A 17,948-nucleotide genomic window follows, 5' to 3' on the forward strand; every position below is an offset into this window, starting at 1 on the left:
ACCTCTGCACCAAGTTCCCATTGGGTGCAGTTTATGCTAGCTTTAAGTGTTTCAGCTATTGTAGCTGTGTTCTGGGTTGGTTGTTGCTGTAATCTATTTAAGAACACAACAGCCAAACTAGATCTGATCATGGTTCCATGTTGTCCAGCATACTCTCCAAGTAGTCAATCAGGTGGCTGTAGAGAGACCACAAGCAGGACTTGAGTGTGACAGCAACTCTCCCCACTTGTGATTTCAAGCAACTGACATTCAGAGGCACACACAGTGTGTCAGGTACAACACAGCCATCATAGCTAGTAGTTCCTGACAGTTTTAGCCATGAATTTTTCCAACCCTCTTTTTTAAAAAGCCATCCAAGTTGGCGGCCATTGCTACCTCTAAACTGCTACATCACAACACAGATTCTCTTTTTGGTCATAGCTCCACATGCTTCAGAAGAAGGTGGATCGCAAGGAAGAGAAGCAACACAGTGTGAAAATGAGAATTTATTTGCTTTGGATATCCAGCAGCAGCAGCAGCTCTTAACGGTTGGACTTGGCCACACGCTCCAACTCATCCTTCTTCTTGATGGCATAAGAGTTGGAGGAACCCTAGAAATGGGAGGCAACCGTGAGACACAGAGCAGCATGATCCCAAGCTCAGCCTGAAGCAATCTGCTCAAATAACGTCTTCCCAATAGGTGGCAATTCCAGTCACATACACCTTCACACAGTCACCCCTCCAATGAACAGCCGAAGGAGTTGCTACAGAATAGTTGCAGCAACTGGCATACACACATAATGGATACCGTTTCAGCTATTTAGGATTATGGTTTCAGTCCCACAACACCATAAGCTTTTTGGGCCAAATACCAGGTTGCGTGTCAAGCAATCATTCTACAACAGAGATTATGTTGCCTGAGAATGCTGTTAACAGCTAGACCTAGAGCAACTGTGGGCTGTTGTGACAATGTCTCAGTTTCAGGAACTGTCCCTACTGCTGCACAAGGCATCTCTTAGGCAACTTACGGCTAAAATCTTCAAGGAGTGCTGCACTTGTGTATTTTGCAGTTTAGGACAACTATCACCGCAAACCAATTCACTTTTGGGGTTATAATGAGAGCCCGATTTACCATCCCTGCACCTGGCTTTGAAAACCCTGCCGCTGATTCCCAAGTGACAACAATTTACTTATTCCTACGCCACCTTTCAGGAAAACGCTGCTCTTGCATGAAACTTAAAAACATAAAACACAACGCTACTAGAAAATATGTTTTCAAAATTAAGAAGCAGCAGCAGTTAAAATGCTTCCAAAACAGGAAATTAATTAACTACACACTAGAATAACAACAGTAAAAAAAGCTTAGAATGTGCCACTGTCAGGATGCTACTTAAACCCCACTGAAGGAACTTGCTATTAGTTGATTCTCACCTTAGCTGCATTGATCAGCTCATCTGCTAGGCACTCAGCTATGGTCTTTATGTTGCGGAAGGCAGCTTCACGAGCCCCAGTGCAGAGCAACCAGATAGCCTGCAGGGGGGAGACAGAGATTACATTGGCATGCAGAGTCAGCTGAGAAAATGCTCTTCCTTAATCACAGAATTGTAGAGTTGGAAGGGACCCTGAGGATCACCCAGTCCAACCCCCTGCAATGCAGGAATCTCAACTAAAGCACCCCAACAGATGGCCATCCAACCTCTGCTTGAAAACCACCACCACCTGCCAAGGGAGTTCACTCCACGGTCAAACAACTCTTACAGGACAATCCCGTACCTGATTGACACGACGCAAAGGTGACACATCAACAGCTTGTCTCCTCACTGTGCCAGCTCGGCCAATACGGGTAGAGTCTTCACGAGGGCCACTGTTGATGATGGCATTCACCAGGACTTGAAGGGGGTTCTGTAAAAAAGATACAAGCAGGTTAAGGCTGCAACTACAGTCTGCTCCACGGAGTAACGTACAGCTTCTAGCCACGGCCAATGTCATGACTTATACAAGACACATCTCTTCAGACTCACTTTCCTCTTCTTTATAATGGACACAGCCCACACAAGTGAAGATGGCAAAAGATATTCTAGGTTCATACACCAGAAATGACTTACAGGAAGTTAATGACAAGCTCTCCCATCTTCCTAGACAATAAAATTGGTCTATGAACTATTCTACAGTTACCACTGGTACAATCCCTCCAATGAGAGACATAATTCCTCCAAACTAAAAACAAACAAAAAAAAAGGCTAGAGAACAAAGGTAATATATACTTAAGGAACTGAGAATCCTGTAAGCCCATCGACAAAACCTGCAAATTTCATCCCAAGTGAAAGGGAGACCTGCCCAAATGTTAATTCACATAAATGCTCTTAGTATATAAGAGCATTACTAAGAATATAGGAAACACAAGATGCATAGCAAATCAGGACAGCCCAGTTAATACAAACCTATGCAATTCTGTACTTTTGGGGAGCTGAATTTTCACCCCACCACATCCAGAAGGCTTGGTAGTGATAACCTTCACTAGAACTGTCTAATAATACAATTAAAGCACTTGTGAAAATGCTAACTGCTTAACACCTGCTAAAAACCCAACACAAACCAAGTAGTTCTACGGCAGTTCTGGAAACCTTGCAAGAATGGAGATTGCTTTTAGGAACAAATCACTTATTTGTATTAGAAAACCCACAATTTCACTTATGAGTACTTTAAGAACTCTTAAGTGGATGCGAGTCAGAACCAATTTGATTTGATAGTTTTTAATTTGTCAAGTGGGAAAATAAGATTGCAACATACATATTTAGCAATCCGTGTATCTCGCTGGACCTTAGGGAATGGATTAAAACCTTTACATCAACCAAGAACTGAACATATTCTGAGAAACACAGTACTTTGCATCACATTGAAAATAATGGGAAGCGTGTAATGGGCCACATCAGTCAACACAATTTGTGTCTGATGGGTTGAGAGGAAACTTGAATCAACACATACTGGGCTATCCTTCCCAAAATACACTGCTAGTGAGTAGAAGAACATCCACTTACTCTTTAGATGACTAAAACACGTTTCTTAGTCAACTAATGTTTTCCACAACTACTGTATAGCAAAATTTTGCTTCAATGTGCATAGCTGGGCCTCAGGTCACACCAGATATTTCTTTCCGGTGGGCATTCATCCATCTCATCTCCCTCTAGCCTCCAGGATCAAAAACCCATCTCACAATATGTCAGCTTCCACAGACAGCTTTTCTGCTCCCGTGTCCAACTCACCTCTCCTGTGAGCAGATGGATGATCTCGAAGGCATGCTTGATGATGCGCACAGTCATGAGCTTCTTGCCATTGTTGCGTCCATGCATCATCATCGAGTTAGTGAGGCGCTCAACGATCGGACACTGAGCTTTCCGGAAGCGCTTGGCAGCATAGCGCCCAGCACTGTGTGGCAAATACTTGGCATATTTCTCCTTCACTGCAATGTAATCCTAAAGAAGCATAAGGAAAAAGTATTAGGAAACAAGCAGGGATGCAAGCTCATACTCCGCCGGAAGACAACACTGTCCTAGAGCTCTGCCCAATTTGTTTACAACCTCATTCCATACCTGCAAGGAGATGTCACTGATCTGCACATCATCTGTACTCCATTTCCCAAACAGCTTGATATCAGGGGTCTCTGCCACAGCAGGGGCTGTCTCCCAGTCAGTCATTCTAGAGGTGGAATAAATAACTATTAGGTCTTGAATTGGCCCAATCTACCCTTCAATGGCTCAGGTAGAATATGCAAACTGAACCTGTACAGGCTGCCACACAAAAGTGATTTTTTTTTGCTAGCAGGCTCAAGCACCTTTATGCACATGAAAGATATGAGCTGTCACCCTTTACTGGTACACAGGACATCAAATCTTGTGAAGACACAGAGCAAGCTTCAAGACTCTTGCACAGGTTTGGGTAGGTATCAATTATGTGTGCTACATCCCGCATTCAACATCTTTAATACAGATCATATACAATTCATTGACTGTTTATCATGCACCCAGACACTGAATACAGATTCTCTATCTGTTTGTGTCATGTACAGAACTTGAAATACTGTATACTCATTCATTCAAATCTGGGTTACCTTGCTCACTATCAGATCCACCACTCGAGCCATTTCCAAAATAAAGAAATAAATACATCAAAATTGGCCAACATGGTGCCCATCATATGTTTATCAACTTCAGCTCCCATCATTTCTGACCACAAGCCATGCTGGCTGGGGCTGATGGGAGCTGCAGTGAAACAATTTACAGAGGCCATCATCTTAGCTACCGCTAATGTTGCTGTATTCTTGTCTAGAAAGTTAGGGCACTGTTTTACACCCTCATTTTGAATGTGAAGATCTGGCACCCCAAACCCTTGCAATAATGCAACTGAGACAACGCAGGCTGACTTGTGCAACAAATAAAAGAAATGAAATGCTATCTTTGCTCAAAGTGTCAAAAGTGTATGACTGCAGGCTTGGCCCCTTCCTTCTTTCTTTCTTAAGCAAAGGTGGGGACCAGATCTGCAAAATCGGGCCTACTTTCCGATTTGTGAAGTGCTGGAGGAAAGAGAGGGCTCTTGAAGTGGGCCTCATATAAAACTGGTGGGCCTAAATACGACTTGCTACTCTGGCTGAAGCATATCGCACAATTTTATGGTTGGGAGGGACCCCAAGGGTCATCCAGTCCAACCCACAGCAATGCAAGAATCAGCTAAAGAAGGCCAGATGAGGAGAAAGCCAAGCTCGCTCGCCCTCCCTTCTTAAAACGACTATTGCTGAAATAAAACTCATCACATCCCCCCCCCAGGAGCCGAGGGAGGGAGGCGCAACTGGTCCTCCGCCTCCCTCCTTTACAACAACCCTGCGGAGCAGCACCGAGGGGTGACGAGCGGCCACGTGGCCTGCTCGGCAGTCAGGCGGGATCTGAAGCGGGGCCTCCCCGTCCAGTGGCTTCACCGCCGCCCTCGGTTTCTCTGCGCCTCCCTCCTCCCGCCCCACGTGCCCCTTCCCGGCCCCCCAGAGGCCTTTTTCTGGCCTTCGCGCCGGTTGATAGCCTTCCCCCCTCACTGCCCCCCAATAAGACTCCGGTTTCCACCCTTTTTTCCTCCTCCGTAGAAACTCACATGGAGGCGCTTCGCTCTCCTCCCCGCGTCCCGCTCGCTCGCAGAGGCAGAAAAGGGCCACGCGCGGGGTTACCCAGAGTCTTATGCACGGGCTACCGGCTTCCGGCGCGCCATACGCATGCGCGGCTACGTTCTCACACTCTCTCGGTGAACCAAGTTCTCGCGTGGTTTGTTCCGCGCACGCGCGCCTGTGACCACCCTCTACTTCCGATTCAAAATGGCAGCCTGGATGCCGAAGAAGCGGTTGTTGAGGGAATTTACCTTGTTTTTCTTATATTTTGCCCTCAAACCACCCCGTCTTTCGGTGCGTTTTATCGCGTTGTTTCGGGAGATGGCGCATGCGTACTGTTAATTTTAACCGAAGCGCAGCTTATTACTGTGGCAGTCGGCGAAGGCCGGATTTCGAAGTCTCTCCGAGACAAGCACATGGCGGGCGGCGGGGAGCCCTATAAGAAAGGAGTAGACACTTGCAGTGTTTGGTGTCTCAGAGTTCTGGCAAACTAAGAGCCTCCAGCGGCTTTTGGACTACAACTCCCATCATCCCTAGCTAGCAGGACCAGTCAAAACAAAAAAATTCCTTCCAGTAGCACCTTAAAGACCAACTAAGTTAGTTCTTGGTATGAGCTTTCGTGTGCAAGCACACTTCTTCAGATACACTGAAACAGAAGTTGCCAGACCCTTCTATATAGTGAGAAGGTGGGGAGGGGTATTACTCAGAAGGGTGGTGGGAATGGGTGATTGGCAGATAGCTGAGATGAGCCTGTTGACGACTCTTAATGACTGCAATAGGTCTTACAGGAAAAAGCAAGGGGTGAGAAGGTGAGAAATGGCTTTGTCATGTATAATGAGATAAGAATCCAATGTCTTTGTTCAGGCCAGGTCTCTCCATGGTTTTAAGTTTGGTATTACCAGGACCTCTTCTGAAGGCGGGCGGGGGACAAAAGTCTTTGTCCCCCCTGCCTGCCTTCCCAGGGGCTTTTACATCGCCCCGGACAGCGGAGAAGTCCTCCGCTGTCCCGGGCGATTTTAAAATGCCGCCCGCCAGCATTTTAAGATCGCCCCGGACAGCGGAGAAGTCCTCCGCTGTCCCGGGGTTTTTTAAAATGCTGGGGGTGGGAAGAAAAGCCCTTGTTCCCCCCCCCCCAGCCTTCAGAAGAGGTCGGGGGACAGACTGTCCCCGGACCTGGTCTGAAGGCGGTTTCCCTAGGAACGCATTAATTGATTTTCAATGCATTCCTATGGGAAACCGTGCATCGCAAGACGAAAAACTCGCAAGAAGAAAAAACTTGCGGAACGAATTAATTTCATCTTGCGAGGCACCACTGTATCTGAAGAAGTGTGCTTGCACACGAAAGCTCATACCAAGAACTAACTTAGTTGGTCTTTAAGGTGCTACTGGAAGGAATTTTTTTGTTTTGACTATGGCAGACCAACACGGCTACCTATCTGTAACTAGCAGGACCAGTGGTCAGGGATGCTGGGAATTGTGGTCCAAAAACAGCTGGAGAGCCAAGTTTGGGAAACCCTGCACTAGAGCCATGGCATGCTCAGTGACCATGCTTTGACAGGGTGGGTGGGTGGGTGTGTCTATGTACTCACACACCCCGCCTTATACCCAGCGGTTCACAGAACAAAATCAAAATATGAAACCACAAAATATACAATCAAAATAAAAACAACAACCCAATAAACCCCCAGTATCAATTTCGGACCAGCTGAAACTGTTCCATTTATTATGCTGCCCAGATGTGTCGCTGGAATATATTCATCTCTCTCCTCCCCTTGGTGCTACCCTACATATGTACACCCATCTGAATAAAGGCTTACTTCTGAGCTGTTGGGGAAATGTGTTCTCCTCCCCATATTTGGGTTGTGCCCAGTCTGGTATGCCCTACAATGGCCAGACTGTCTCATTGCATTTGCCCAACCACCCCTGATGGACACTGCCATCCTGCTGCCTGGCACAAATGCTTGTGAAACCTACTGTTGCTTCCTATCAGCCACTACTACTGTTCCAGGTAGTTGCATACTTGACATGTGTCCCCACCAACACATCTCTGACTTAACAGATTTGGTTTCTGTATTTTGCTGTATTCATAGTGAATAGATTATGCTGTTCCTCTCACAAGAGGACTCCTTTCCTTTGGAGGAATCCTACCGCAGACCAGTGTTAAAAGAAAACCATCTATTGAAGGAGCCCATGGCAAAGTGTCCACTTGTGCTCACTTGCAAAACAGGGCCCCTCCTCTCACCAGTACACTCAGATCTTTGTCTCTTCCTACTTCCTACTTTCTAACTGATACCAGTACCTAAGTAAAGTACTTGGTGGGGGTGGGGGTGAGATTTTTTCCTGAAGAAGAGAATTCACAGACTCCATTTACACAAGATGCTCCAGCATTGACCGTATATTTAATATTTAACACATAAAGTTTATTAGTGACAGATTTGGATTTACTGATTCGATTCTCAAATAGAAAAGTACTTATTCTTGTCATTCATGAAATCATGCTCCCCTCTAAAAACTTGGGATTGCATTTTCTATATATGTATATATAATGATTGAGCTTTAAAATGCTGTATTATTAGATTCTCTATTGTGTGACTGCAGCCAGTCATATATTTCCCCTCATCCCCAGTTGGGAGGAAATTATACTGGGCCTTTCTAGCATGTTCAGCTCTTTATTTGTATGATCTCTCCATGCATTTGCTCTGCTCCTTAGGTGTAGACCAAGTCAAGAACCTCATTCATGTTAGTGCGTGGAAGCATGCGGCGCTGCCGCAGCCGTTTAATACTGCCATCCACATGGTAGCCCGTCTGCTTGTCGTGAATGCAGTTGCGCAGGTAACGCCGGGTGGCTTTGAGCTGATCAATGTTCTCCCCTGTTTCTACTATAGAGCGATCTAACTGTGCCGTGGACTACAAAGAGAGACAAAGGCAGAAAAAGACAAGTAAGCAGGTAGTCCGGAGTCAGGGAAGATGTCCCCACCCATCAGCTTCCCATCCAAAAGATGGGTTTGCATTGTACAGATAGTTCAATTTAGCAGTGTTGCCTCCAGTCCTAGACTCACTTACCTGGGCAGTAAGTTCCATTGAACTCAGTAGGATTTTCTTGTGAGTAGACATATATAGTGGAAATAGCCCAATTCCTATACATGCAGCACCCTTTTTAGTCTAAGGACTGCATTCCCTCATGAGCAATTTTATGGAGGCTGCATGCCCGTGGGAGATGGGCCCAGCGGCAAAAGTGGGTGGGAGCAATGGGTTCGACAGTAGACTACATTCCAGAAATTCAGGAGCCTATACAGTGGTACCTTGGTTTACAAACTTAATCCGTTCTGGAAATCTGTTCCATTCTTAAAGTTCTCAAACCAAGACACTATTTCCGGTTTTGCGGAGTTGGTAAACCAAATTGTTCTTAAACTGGACTGTTCTTAAACCGAGGTACCACTGTACAAACATGCCCACCTTCATCCAGGCAAACAAGAGGCAATTGTCCATCTCTAACCTGTACCGCTTTACCTGCATAAGGTTCCAGCTTTAGGAAGAGAGTTAACTAATTTTTGCAAGCCTCAGCAATCAGCTCGTTGTCAGCGCTTCCAAAGCCCTGCCCCTTTGCTAGCAGTGGTTTTATTTTAAGCCACATGGGCAAAGGAAAACAGGTCACCTGACATCATTGCCAGATAACTGACAGGTGGGCAAACCCACCTATCAGCCAAAGTTGGCCTGTAGAAGATGTGGCAGGGGAGGACAGGGAATAAGGATTCTGGCCCACCAGCCAGATCCAGTTCTCCACCCCAGTTGTATTGCAGTCAAAGGCCTGCTCATTGTCCCTACTGGCATCCTACCTGGTTGAGGATTGCAGCTTCAGGCAGCTGTGTTCCTACATGTCTTTGGTACACCTGCACCACTGGCCGTGTCAGCTTCTCCCGTGTCTCCAGGTACTTGCTACTTTCAGGACCCTGTGGATACAAAAATTGTTCAGAATCAAAGGAGGATTTCCGGGGGTGGAGAGGAAAAGGGGAGGACAAGTCTTCCCCAGTTAATCTCCAAGCAGGCAGAGCTGGAGGCAACCGGAATGTGAAGACCCACAGCACTGGCGCTTCCCAGCTCTTACTGCTCACCAAGGCCATGCCCCGGGTAACACGCATCTCATGCTGGAAACGCTGGCAGCGATGCAGGGTGCTGCGAGTTCCTGCCAGAGTAATGTCAAGCCGTTCCTACCAAAGAGAAAACAATGAAGGAGATGTTGAGCCAGATTGCTTGGAAACATGAGTGTGCTGTTGGTGTGAAAAGGTGAGAATGTGTGTGTAGGCATGCAAAGAGTAGGAGCAATTAGAAAATTGCCTACTTGAGAACACTACAAACTCCTCACACCTCACACCTTACAGCAGGGCTAGCTAACTTTTTTGGCCTGAGGGCTGTATTCACTCTTCATCAACACACCAGGGACATGGCAGTGGTGGGGGTGACCACCCCACACTTGCTCATACACACAACACACAGAGACACATGCAAGCCAGCTGAAGGGGGTGGGGGTTTTCACTCATCCCTATTCATTAAATAGTTGATCTAATGACTGGAGAAGGGGTGAATTAATATTTTTATGCCACTAAACATTACAGAATACCAAAGTGGTGTACAAGAGCAATGCAAATTCAGCAGTCCTCTAAAGAGAAACTGCGACAATGCTTTTAAGTCAACTCAATGTGTGCGAGAGGGAGAGATTCTGACTGGGATTGTGGTAGAGGTGAAAGCCCACCTGCCTCTCCCATGCCAGTCCTGACGCATCTCAGGGGTCCCTATGCCTGCTGTTTATGTTTTTCAAAAGACACAGCATGCAACGTCTAATAACATGGATCATTATCATATCTACTTGGGCCCTGAGCTACTGACTACCACCATGTTTTGTAACTTTGCTGTGCAAGAAGTTTGTGTGTGTGTGTGTGTGTGTGTGTGTGTGTGGTGGCCCAGTTTCTGCGTTGCAGAGGCATGTTTAATCGAGAAGGCGGGAACAGCTTTGTTGACTTTGAGCAGCGCTGCATAAACAAGTTTCACAGATGCATCCACTGAGGCTGAGACTTAGCGTTAAAAAGCAGGGTTTCAAGCCAATATGTGGTTCTGGATGCACATGCAAGAATAATTTCATGTGTAACACAGCCAATTTATCAGCATGTTGGGTCTCCCTTTACCTTATGACAGAGAGTCTCATCCCTCTTGCCCTGCAGGCTGTTTTCAATGGTGGTGTGGGCTGTATTGCGGGTGTCTTGCGCTTCATTGATGGCCTTTTGCATCTGTTGGAGCACATCCTTGGTAAGAGAGGTGAGGCGCCGGGCATCCTCTAGAGCTGCCGCACACTCTGGAAAGGAAATTGGAATGCTTCTAAAATCTGGCTTGTTGGTTCTGTTAAAAATGGTGCATGATACCCCAGCTCCAGTCACCTCCCTTTGCCGGTGGGTTATTCTCTGACACTGCCCCTGAAATAATCTATTTTAAGGAAAGTTTCGAGTTCAGTTCTGTGTTTTTGTCTTGGAGCTATAAAGTACCAAAGTTAAGCCTATGCAAATCTTTGTTGTTGTTGTTCCTGCATGCAAATTCTTGATTTTGAGCCATGCTGGTTTACAGTCTGCCCTGGAGAGCTGTGACCGGTCATTATAGACCAGGAGTCCTAAACTGGTCCATGTGGCATGTCTGGATTTGTGGTTCAAGTGTGTTGGCATATGTTGTTGTTGTTGTCGTTCAGTTGTGTCCGACTCTTCTTGACCCCATGGACCAGAGCACACCAGGCACTCCTGTCTTCCACTGCCTCCCACAGTTTGGTCAAACTCATGCTGGTAGCTTCGAGAACACTACCCAACCATCTCGTCCTCTGTCGTCCCCTTCTCCTTGTGCCCTCCATCTTTCCCAGCATCAGGGTCTTTTCCAGGGAGTCTTCTCTTCTCATGAGGTGGCCAAAGTATTGGAGCCTCAGCTTCAGGATCTGTCCTTCCAGTGAGCACTCAGGGCTGATTTCCTTCAGAATGGATAGGTTTGATCTTCTTGCAGTCCATGGGACTCTCAAGAGTCTCCTCCAGCACCATAATTCAAAAGCATCGATTCTTCGGCCATCAGCCTTCTTTATGGTCCAGCTCTCACTTCCATACATCACTACTGGGGAAACCATAGCTTTAACTATACGGACCTCGGTTGGCATGCAAATCTAGGCCAACCCATTATATTTGAGGGGCCAGAGACAAGCACTGCCCTCATTTTCATGTAGCCCGCCCAACGAATGAATGGCAAGTACAGTAATATGAATTGTAAATAATTTTCCTTATGGAAGCTGGGGAGGGTTTTTCCCCTTACCTGGTGTGAAGGCTGCAATGGGGTTAGGGATGGGTGTCTCGTTACGCTCCACCCAGGGGGATGAGGGACGGCTCAGTCCAAGCCAGGAGTCACGCCCAGCCCCTAGGAGAACCATGCGGAAAGGTTGTGGCACCAGGTCCAGAACGCGGCCCCGTTCATTGCACAGCATGTTCAGAGTCTGCCGACATGTGCCCAGTGCCTGCAACAAGTCGTTGGGTGGAAGAAACCATGATAAGAAACTAGCTTCCATCCATGCCCCTCCAACCCCAAATCTAAGCCACGCCATTTAGGTGCAGCGGAGGGAGAAAGCTCACACCGCCAGCAGCAACTATAATTCAACTCCTTCCCTCTCGGAATTGCCTCCTGCAGTGACAATTCCAATCCAGTTATGATGTTGAATTGCTGCGTAAGGGGTCACAGCCACACCATATATTTAAAGCACATGGCTTCCCCCAAAGAATGCTGGGAACTGTAGTTTAATCTCACAGGACTACCAATCCCAGCACACGTAACGAAGCTACCTCACCTCCTGAGATAATAGGATTCTGCCTCTGTGCTGTATAAGCAGTACATACATGTATTGCTGCTTTAAAAATCCTTTTATAAGAAAAGCGAAAAATCCCCAAAAGCAGAATACAAAATATAGCAATATAACAAAAAAGTGAGGCGATCCTAAGCTTTCTTATTTGTCAAGGGTGTCAACTAAGACCAAATAAACAGAAGTGTCCCCAGATGTTTCGAAAAGGTTCTAAACTTTTTGTTTATCTAAAAACCAATAAGAATTTTTTTTAAAAAATGTCTTTCATTTCCTTTGTCTTCCCTTTAGAGGGGATCATTACAAATGCAAAGCCCTTCTGTGTATGCAGGGGGTGTTATTGGGTTGCTGTTTTTATTTTGATTATATATATATATTTGGTTTTTATGTTGATCTTTTCTGTGAACCGCCCTGAGGCCTCCGGGTACAGGACGATATATAAATTCAATTAATAATAATAATAATAATAATAATAATAATAATTCATATGCTGGTGTCCACCTGGTCTGCCTCCCTTACCTGTACGGGTTGTGGAGGCTTGTCCCTGCCTTCATTCCCTCCCTTGTTTCCTACCTTCATATGATCTTCTGACATCGCCATCATCCCTTCCAGCTTGGCTTTCTGTTTCAGAAACTCATCCTTCTCCCATTTCATCAGAGCATCTACTTTGTCAGGTACCTACATACCAGGGAGAGGAACAAAGGTTGGGTGGGTGAATGGTTGCAAACTAGACTGCATAGCACATGGACACTTCGTGATTTGCAGTACAGTCATACCTCGGGATGAATACACTTCAGGTTGAGCGTTTTCGGGTTGCCGTCCGCAGCGACCCGGAAGTAACGGAACGCGTTACTTCCAGGTTTCGCCGCTCACACATGCACGTGACGCTCAAAATGACGTCACACGCATGTGCGGAAGCGGTGAAACGCGACCCGCACACATGCAGACGCGCAGACATGTGTTACGTTCACTTCAGGATGCGAACGGGGCTCCGGAACAGATCCCATTCGCATCCAGAGGTACCACTATAAATCGCCATGTTGAATATTATGAAACCATTGCCACGATCTGGACGTCAACTCGATTTTTGACAATGTATCAATACCTTGCCCAGCCCTATTGTGTGTGTGCGCGCGCATGCGCAATGCAAAAACCATGATGCGGGGGAAACCGTGAAGCCAGCCAGTGCCTCAACATAGCTCCATCCTTATTTCAGACATCATGATATGTTGGTATATCGCAATGTTTAGCTGGTGATATATCACTGTGTTGAAAACCAGATATCGCCCAGCCCTAGTGTGTGTGTTGCCTGCTTTGCAGCATGTTCTGTACAGAGAAGCACCATATGCTTTGGGTTGGGGCACAAGGTGAATCAGAGAGCTCCGCAAGCTGTTTAGAAGAAATAAAAACTTTGGCTCAGGTATTCAATAAATGCCGTGAAAACTTGCTGTTTGAGATCTAGTGCTTGGGAACATGCAGGGCAAGTCGACTAAGAACGTAAAAAGGACCTGTGGATCAGGCCGGTGGACCATCTAGCCAAGCATCCTGTTCTCTCAGTGGCCAACCAGATGCCTCCAGGAAATGAACAAGGAGGACCCGGGCACAACAGCAGCTGGCATGCATAAGCATATTGCCTCTGACAGTGAAGGGAGAACATGGCCATCAGGACGAGTAGCCACTGATAGCCTTGGGTTTTTCGTAAGTGGAAGAAGAAGAAGAAGAAGAAGAAGAAGAAGAAGAAGAAGAAGAAGAAGAAGAAGAAGAAGAAGAGTAGTAGTAGTAGTAGTAGTAGTAGTTTGGATTTGATATCCCGCTTTATCACTACCCGAAGGAGTTTCCAAGCGGCTAACGTTCTCCTTTCCCTTCCTCCCCCACAACAAACACTCTGTGAGGTGAGTGGGGCTGAGAGACTTCAGAGAAGTGTGACTGGCCCAAGGACACCCAGCAGCTGCATGTGGAGGAGCGGAGACGTGAACCCGGTTCCCCAGATTACGAGTCTACCGCACTTAACCACTACACCACACTGGATGGGTTCACTGCAGGGTTGAGATGCAGGTCTCACCTTCTCTACTTCCGGCCGGTGCTCCCGAATGGCCTGGCTCTGCTTGTTGGTAACAAGGCCCTGGCGGATTTGATCCAGCGTGGAGTCCAGCTGTAATCTCCAACGCAGCAGCATCTTGAACTGGTCGTTGATCTCCAGGAGAGCCTGCCGCAGGCGGCTCACCACCAGCCGCGTCTCCCTGACGTACTGGGCCACATACTCGTTGTTCTTGAGGGTGGCGTAGTCTCGGCAGCAGGGCAAGGCCATCTTGCACACCCAGGGAGGAGGTTTGATTTTGCTCCTCCACAGGGTCACCCCCGGCCCCTCCGGTGGCTTGCTTGTCACCTCTCCAGTCGGATGGACATCTACCTTGAATTTCCAAGAGTCGATCTTGGTCTTTTTCTCATACGGCGTTTCCTCAGGCTGGCCTGGGGCTCGGAGCGGACACCAGAGGTCGAGGGCATCCTTCGCGCAGCGCTGCGTCAGCTTGGAGGTTTCGTGAACGGTGGCGTGGGTGTCCCTGTGCCATTTCTCAGCACCTACCAGGCCTGTGACCAAGTGGGCAGGGGGGCCCATGGCTGCGGCGAAGGGGCTGTTGCTGCTGCCAAGGAAGAGGGGTAAAAATCACTCTGCAATCCTGCTGCAACTTCGTGGAACAGGATGCCGCTGCGGTTCGACAATAAACTACCAAGTGGTGGGGCCGAAGTTGGACGGGACCTGGAGGGGGACTGTGAAAAATGCCATTGTGTTCTGTATTGAGAGGGAGAGGAAATGGATCTACAGTGGTACCTCGGGTTACATACGCTTCAGGTTACATACGCTTCAGGTTACAGACTCCGCTAACCCAGAAATAGTGCTTCAGGTTAAGAACTTTGCTTCAGGATGAGAACAGAAATTGTGCTCCGGTGGTGTGATGGCAGCAGGAGGCCCCATTAGTTAAAGTGGTGCTTCGGGTTAAGAACAGTTTCAGGTTAAGAACGGACCTCCGGAACAAATTAAGTACTTAACCCGAGGTACCACTGTATTCACCTTTTAAAATGCATTTAGGGATGGGAGAGAAAGCTTACTCAGTTCTCTTTTAATGGTGTACCTGTCAGTGTGCACTTTTGGAAACAGTATGCAAACCTGAACATAGGTATCCTTCAAGATTCACAACTACTCCGAATTTTGCATTAGTCCAGATAAGTAATGTGTACAAAAATGCATAAGGTAAAGGTAAAGGGACCCCTGACCATTAGGTCCAGTCATGGCCGACTCTGGGGTTGCGGCGCTCATCTCACTTTATTGGCCGAGGGAGCCAGCTTCTGGGTCATGTGGCCAGCATGACTAAGCCGCTTCTGGCGAACCAGAGCAGCGCATGGAAACACCGTTTACCTTCCCACTGGTGCGGTACCTATATATCTACTTGCACTTTGACGTGCTTTCGAACTGCTAGGTTGGCAGGAGCAGGGACCGAGCAACGGGAGCTCACTCCGTCATGGGGTTTCAAACCACCGACCTTCTGATTGGCAAGTCCTAGGCTCTGTGGTTTAACCCACAGTGCCATCCGCGTCCCTTACAGAAATGCATATGGTTGAGTAATTAATTAACAAAAAATGCACAAAAAATGTACATGAAAAGAACATACAAAAATGAACTATGTTAGGGAACACTGATTTGCAAAGATAGGTATATTAGACAAAACTGCATGCAAAATATGTGTGTTGGGAGAAATTTACGCTAAAATGCTTACGAATTTCTATAAGGACTTTTTAAAACAAATGAACTGCAAACTGACGTGGGCATGTGGAGAACTGGACATGAGATTGGAAAAATGAGAAACCAAGAGAAACTGAAATTGACAGATTCACCCATCCCTAAATGCAGTGGTGCCCAGTGGTACAAATGTCACTATGAACCATAAAATACTGTTCTAAACATCTAACACCAGCTCGGTCCCAGGTGTCAGCTGGAGATTAAAAGAGTTCAACATTTCTAAAATTGTGAAATCCCCCCCGGCCTCCTGCCAATCCTGGTCTCAAATTTTAGCATTTGCAAATGCTAATTTGAAATTGAGCTTCTTCTTCTAAGTACGTGTGTGTTTCTGTGTTGGTGTGGGTGTGGAATATTCACATTTTGAGATGGGAATCTCAAATTCTTAGAACCCGAATCTGAGACAGAGCAAAATTTGGGTTTGAGGTTGGGGAGTAAACAACTAAAACCAGTGCTTTTTCCCCCTTAAAAAATGTTCAGGGGTTCTTTCATTTTGACTCAAGAAAATCACCATTTTTGAGTTAAAAATAGGGAAAAATAAATACAGTAAATGGACAAAAGTACAAAGATTCCAAAATGTTTAGGGGTATGTGTACCCCTGCATCCCCCTCCCCCAAAAAAACACTGACTAAAACTATGAAAATACTGTACATCTGATTTAAACATTTGGGATGGAATGTTAATTTTGACAGGTGGCAACTTGAGCTCTAAAATCTTGTGCGTTCCATTAAGCTGGTCCAAGGTCCTTTAAGCATCTGCCCCTGCCTGTCATGTGCTCCACACATTCAAATGATAAGCAATGGTATTGTTTGAGTCCTCATTGCTATTAGCCTTGATCTTTCATAAGAACATAAGAAGAGTCTTCTGGGTCAGGCCAGTCCGGCATCTTGTTGTCATAGTGACTATCCAAATGCCTGTGGGGAAACCTCTAAGCAGGATTTGAGCAAAAGAACCCTCTTCCCTCTTGTGGTTTCCATCAACTGGTATTCAGAAGCATTCCTGCCTCTGACCTGGCCATCTCTTGGGTTCTCGCCACCTGCTCAGAGCAGATTCATTGAAATTAACGTACCTGAGTTAATAATATCCATTCATTTCAATGGGCCTCCCACATGCAGGGCAAGCACCTCTGGCCTCCAAGCTCCTAGGCATAGGCAAACTTGGCCCTCCAGATGTTTTGGGACTACAACACCCATCATCCCTAGCTAACAGGACCAGTGGTCAGGGATGATGGGAATTGTAGTCCCAAAACATCTGGAGGGCCAAGTTTGCCTATGCCTGTCCTAGTCCGACACTTTTACCACTACAAAATCCCACAATATTCCAGAGCTTGCAACACACACTGCAGATTTATCACACAACAATATACAGTAAACTAGTTTTGTGGATTTTGATGGATCAGACCAGGCATAGGCAAACTCCAGCCTTCCAGATGTTTGGAACTACAATTCCCATTATCCCTAGCTAACAGGACCAGTGGTCAGGGATGATGGGAATTGTAGTCCCAAACATCTGGAGGGCCGGAGTTTGCCTATGCCTGGATCAGACCCAAAATCTAACCAGTTCACCCTTGTGTCCCAAAACTGCCTCTTTCCCTGCTGGGGGAAGCCCAGTCTTACCTGCAGCCTGCAAATACTGAATAAGGGGGTATTAATGAGGACAGTTCCCAGTGTCGCGAGTGCGAATACCCCACATACCCCTAGAAAATGGAGCAATAGGAGAGGCTGCACCTCGTGGCCTGGCCTGGGTCCACGGTGAGGAATGATGGAGGTGGGAAGAGGGGGATCAAGTTAACTGGGCCTGCTTGAGCTATCTTTACCTGGGTCCAATAAGGCTGAGATCTCTAGGGCAATGTTAAGGGCACAGGCCTCGGGTCCAGCCTTCCGGGAGGGCATGGGAGGCCTCACCCAAGCGGACGGTGAAGTCCTCCAAACAGGCTCTTCTCTGGCACAGGCCAAGCCGTCCCTGTCGCTTCAGCGGTGTTGGTTGCCATGGCAGCAGGTGCTCGCCTCACAATGCCGCTGCCTTGCCAGAGATGCCTCACATACGCGGAGGCAGCAGAAGCCCCTGAGAACGAGCAACAGCTAGTCTTCCTAGGTATTCAGAGAAATCTGAGCCGTCGAGAGCAGGAGGGTTTGCAACGCGATGTAAGCAGCAGAGACTCG

General features: G+C 47.0%; 2 protein-coding genes across 3 annotated transcripts; both read right to left on the reverse strand.

The window, feature by feature from the left end:
- Positions 1–467: 467 nt before the first annotated feature.
- On the reverse strand, positions 468–5,271 carry RPS5 (ribosomal protein S5). Its single transcript, XM_080993373.1, has 6 exons — positions 5,116–5,271; positions 3,570–3,675; positions 3,243–3,452; positions 1,753–1,881; positions 1,411–1,509; positions 468–590 (listed from the first exon to the last, which is right to left on the reverse strand). Exons 2-6 carry the CDS (start codon positions 3,672–3,674, stop codon positions 522–524), a joined length of 612 nt encoding a protein of 203 aa, XP_080849499.1. The 5' UTR covers position 3,675; positions 5,116–5,271; the 3' UTR covers positions 468–521.
- Positions 5,272–7,774: 2,503 nt separating this feature from the next.
- Positions 7,775–17,760, reverse strand: TEKTL1 (tektin like 1). Of its 2 annotated transcripts, none has more exons than XM_080992792.1 (8): positions 17,603–17,760; positions 14,056–14,635; positions 12,567–12,671; positions 11,459–11,657; positions 10,306–10,472; positions 9,238–9,333; positions 8,962–9,075; positions 7,775–8,032 (listed from the first exon to the last, which is right to left on the reverse strand). In XM_080992792.1, the coding sequence occupies exons 2-8, from the start codon at positions 14,608–14,610 to the stop codon at positions 7,832–7,834; spliced, it is 1,437 nt and encodes a 478-aa protein (XP_080848918.1). In that variant the 5' UTR covers positions 14,611–14,635; positions 17,603–17,760; the 3' UTR covers positions 7,775–7,831. The 2 variants fall into 2 exon arrangements, with proteins under 2 accessions (XP_080848918.1, XP_080848919.1); XM_080992793.1 differs by having other exon boundaries at positions 14,056–14,632; positions 17,603–17,759.
- Between the last annotated feature and the right edge of the window lie 188 nt (positions 17,761–17,948).

Source organism: Podarcis pityusensis (genome assembly GCF_964106645.2).
Source record: "Podarcis pityusensis genome assembly, chromosome: 2".
In the NCBI taxonomy this organism is placed as follows: domain Eukaryota; kingdom Metazoa; phylum Chordata; class Lepidosauria; order Squamata; family Lacertidae; genus Podarcis; species Podarcis pityusensis.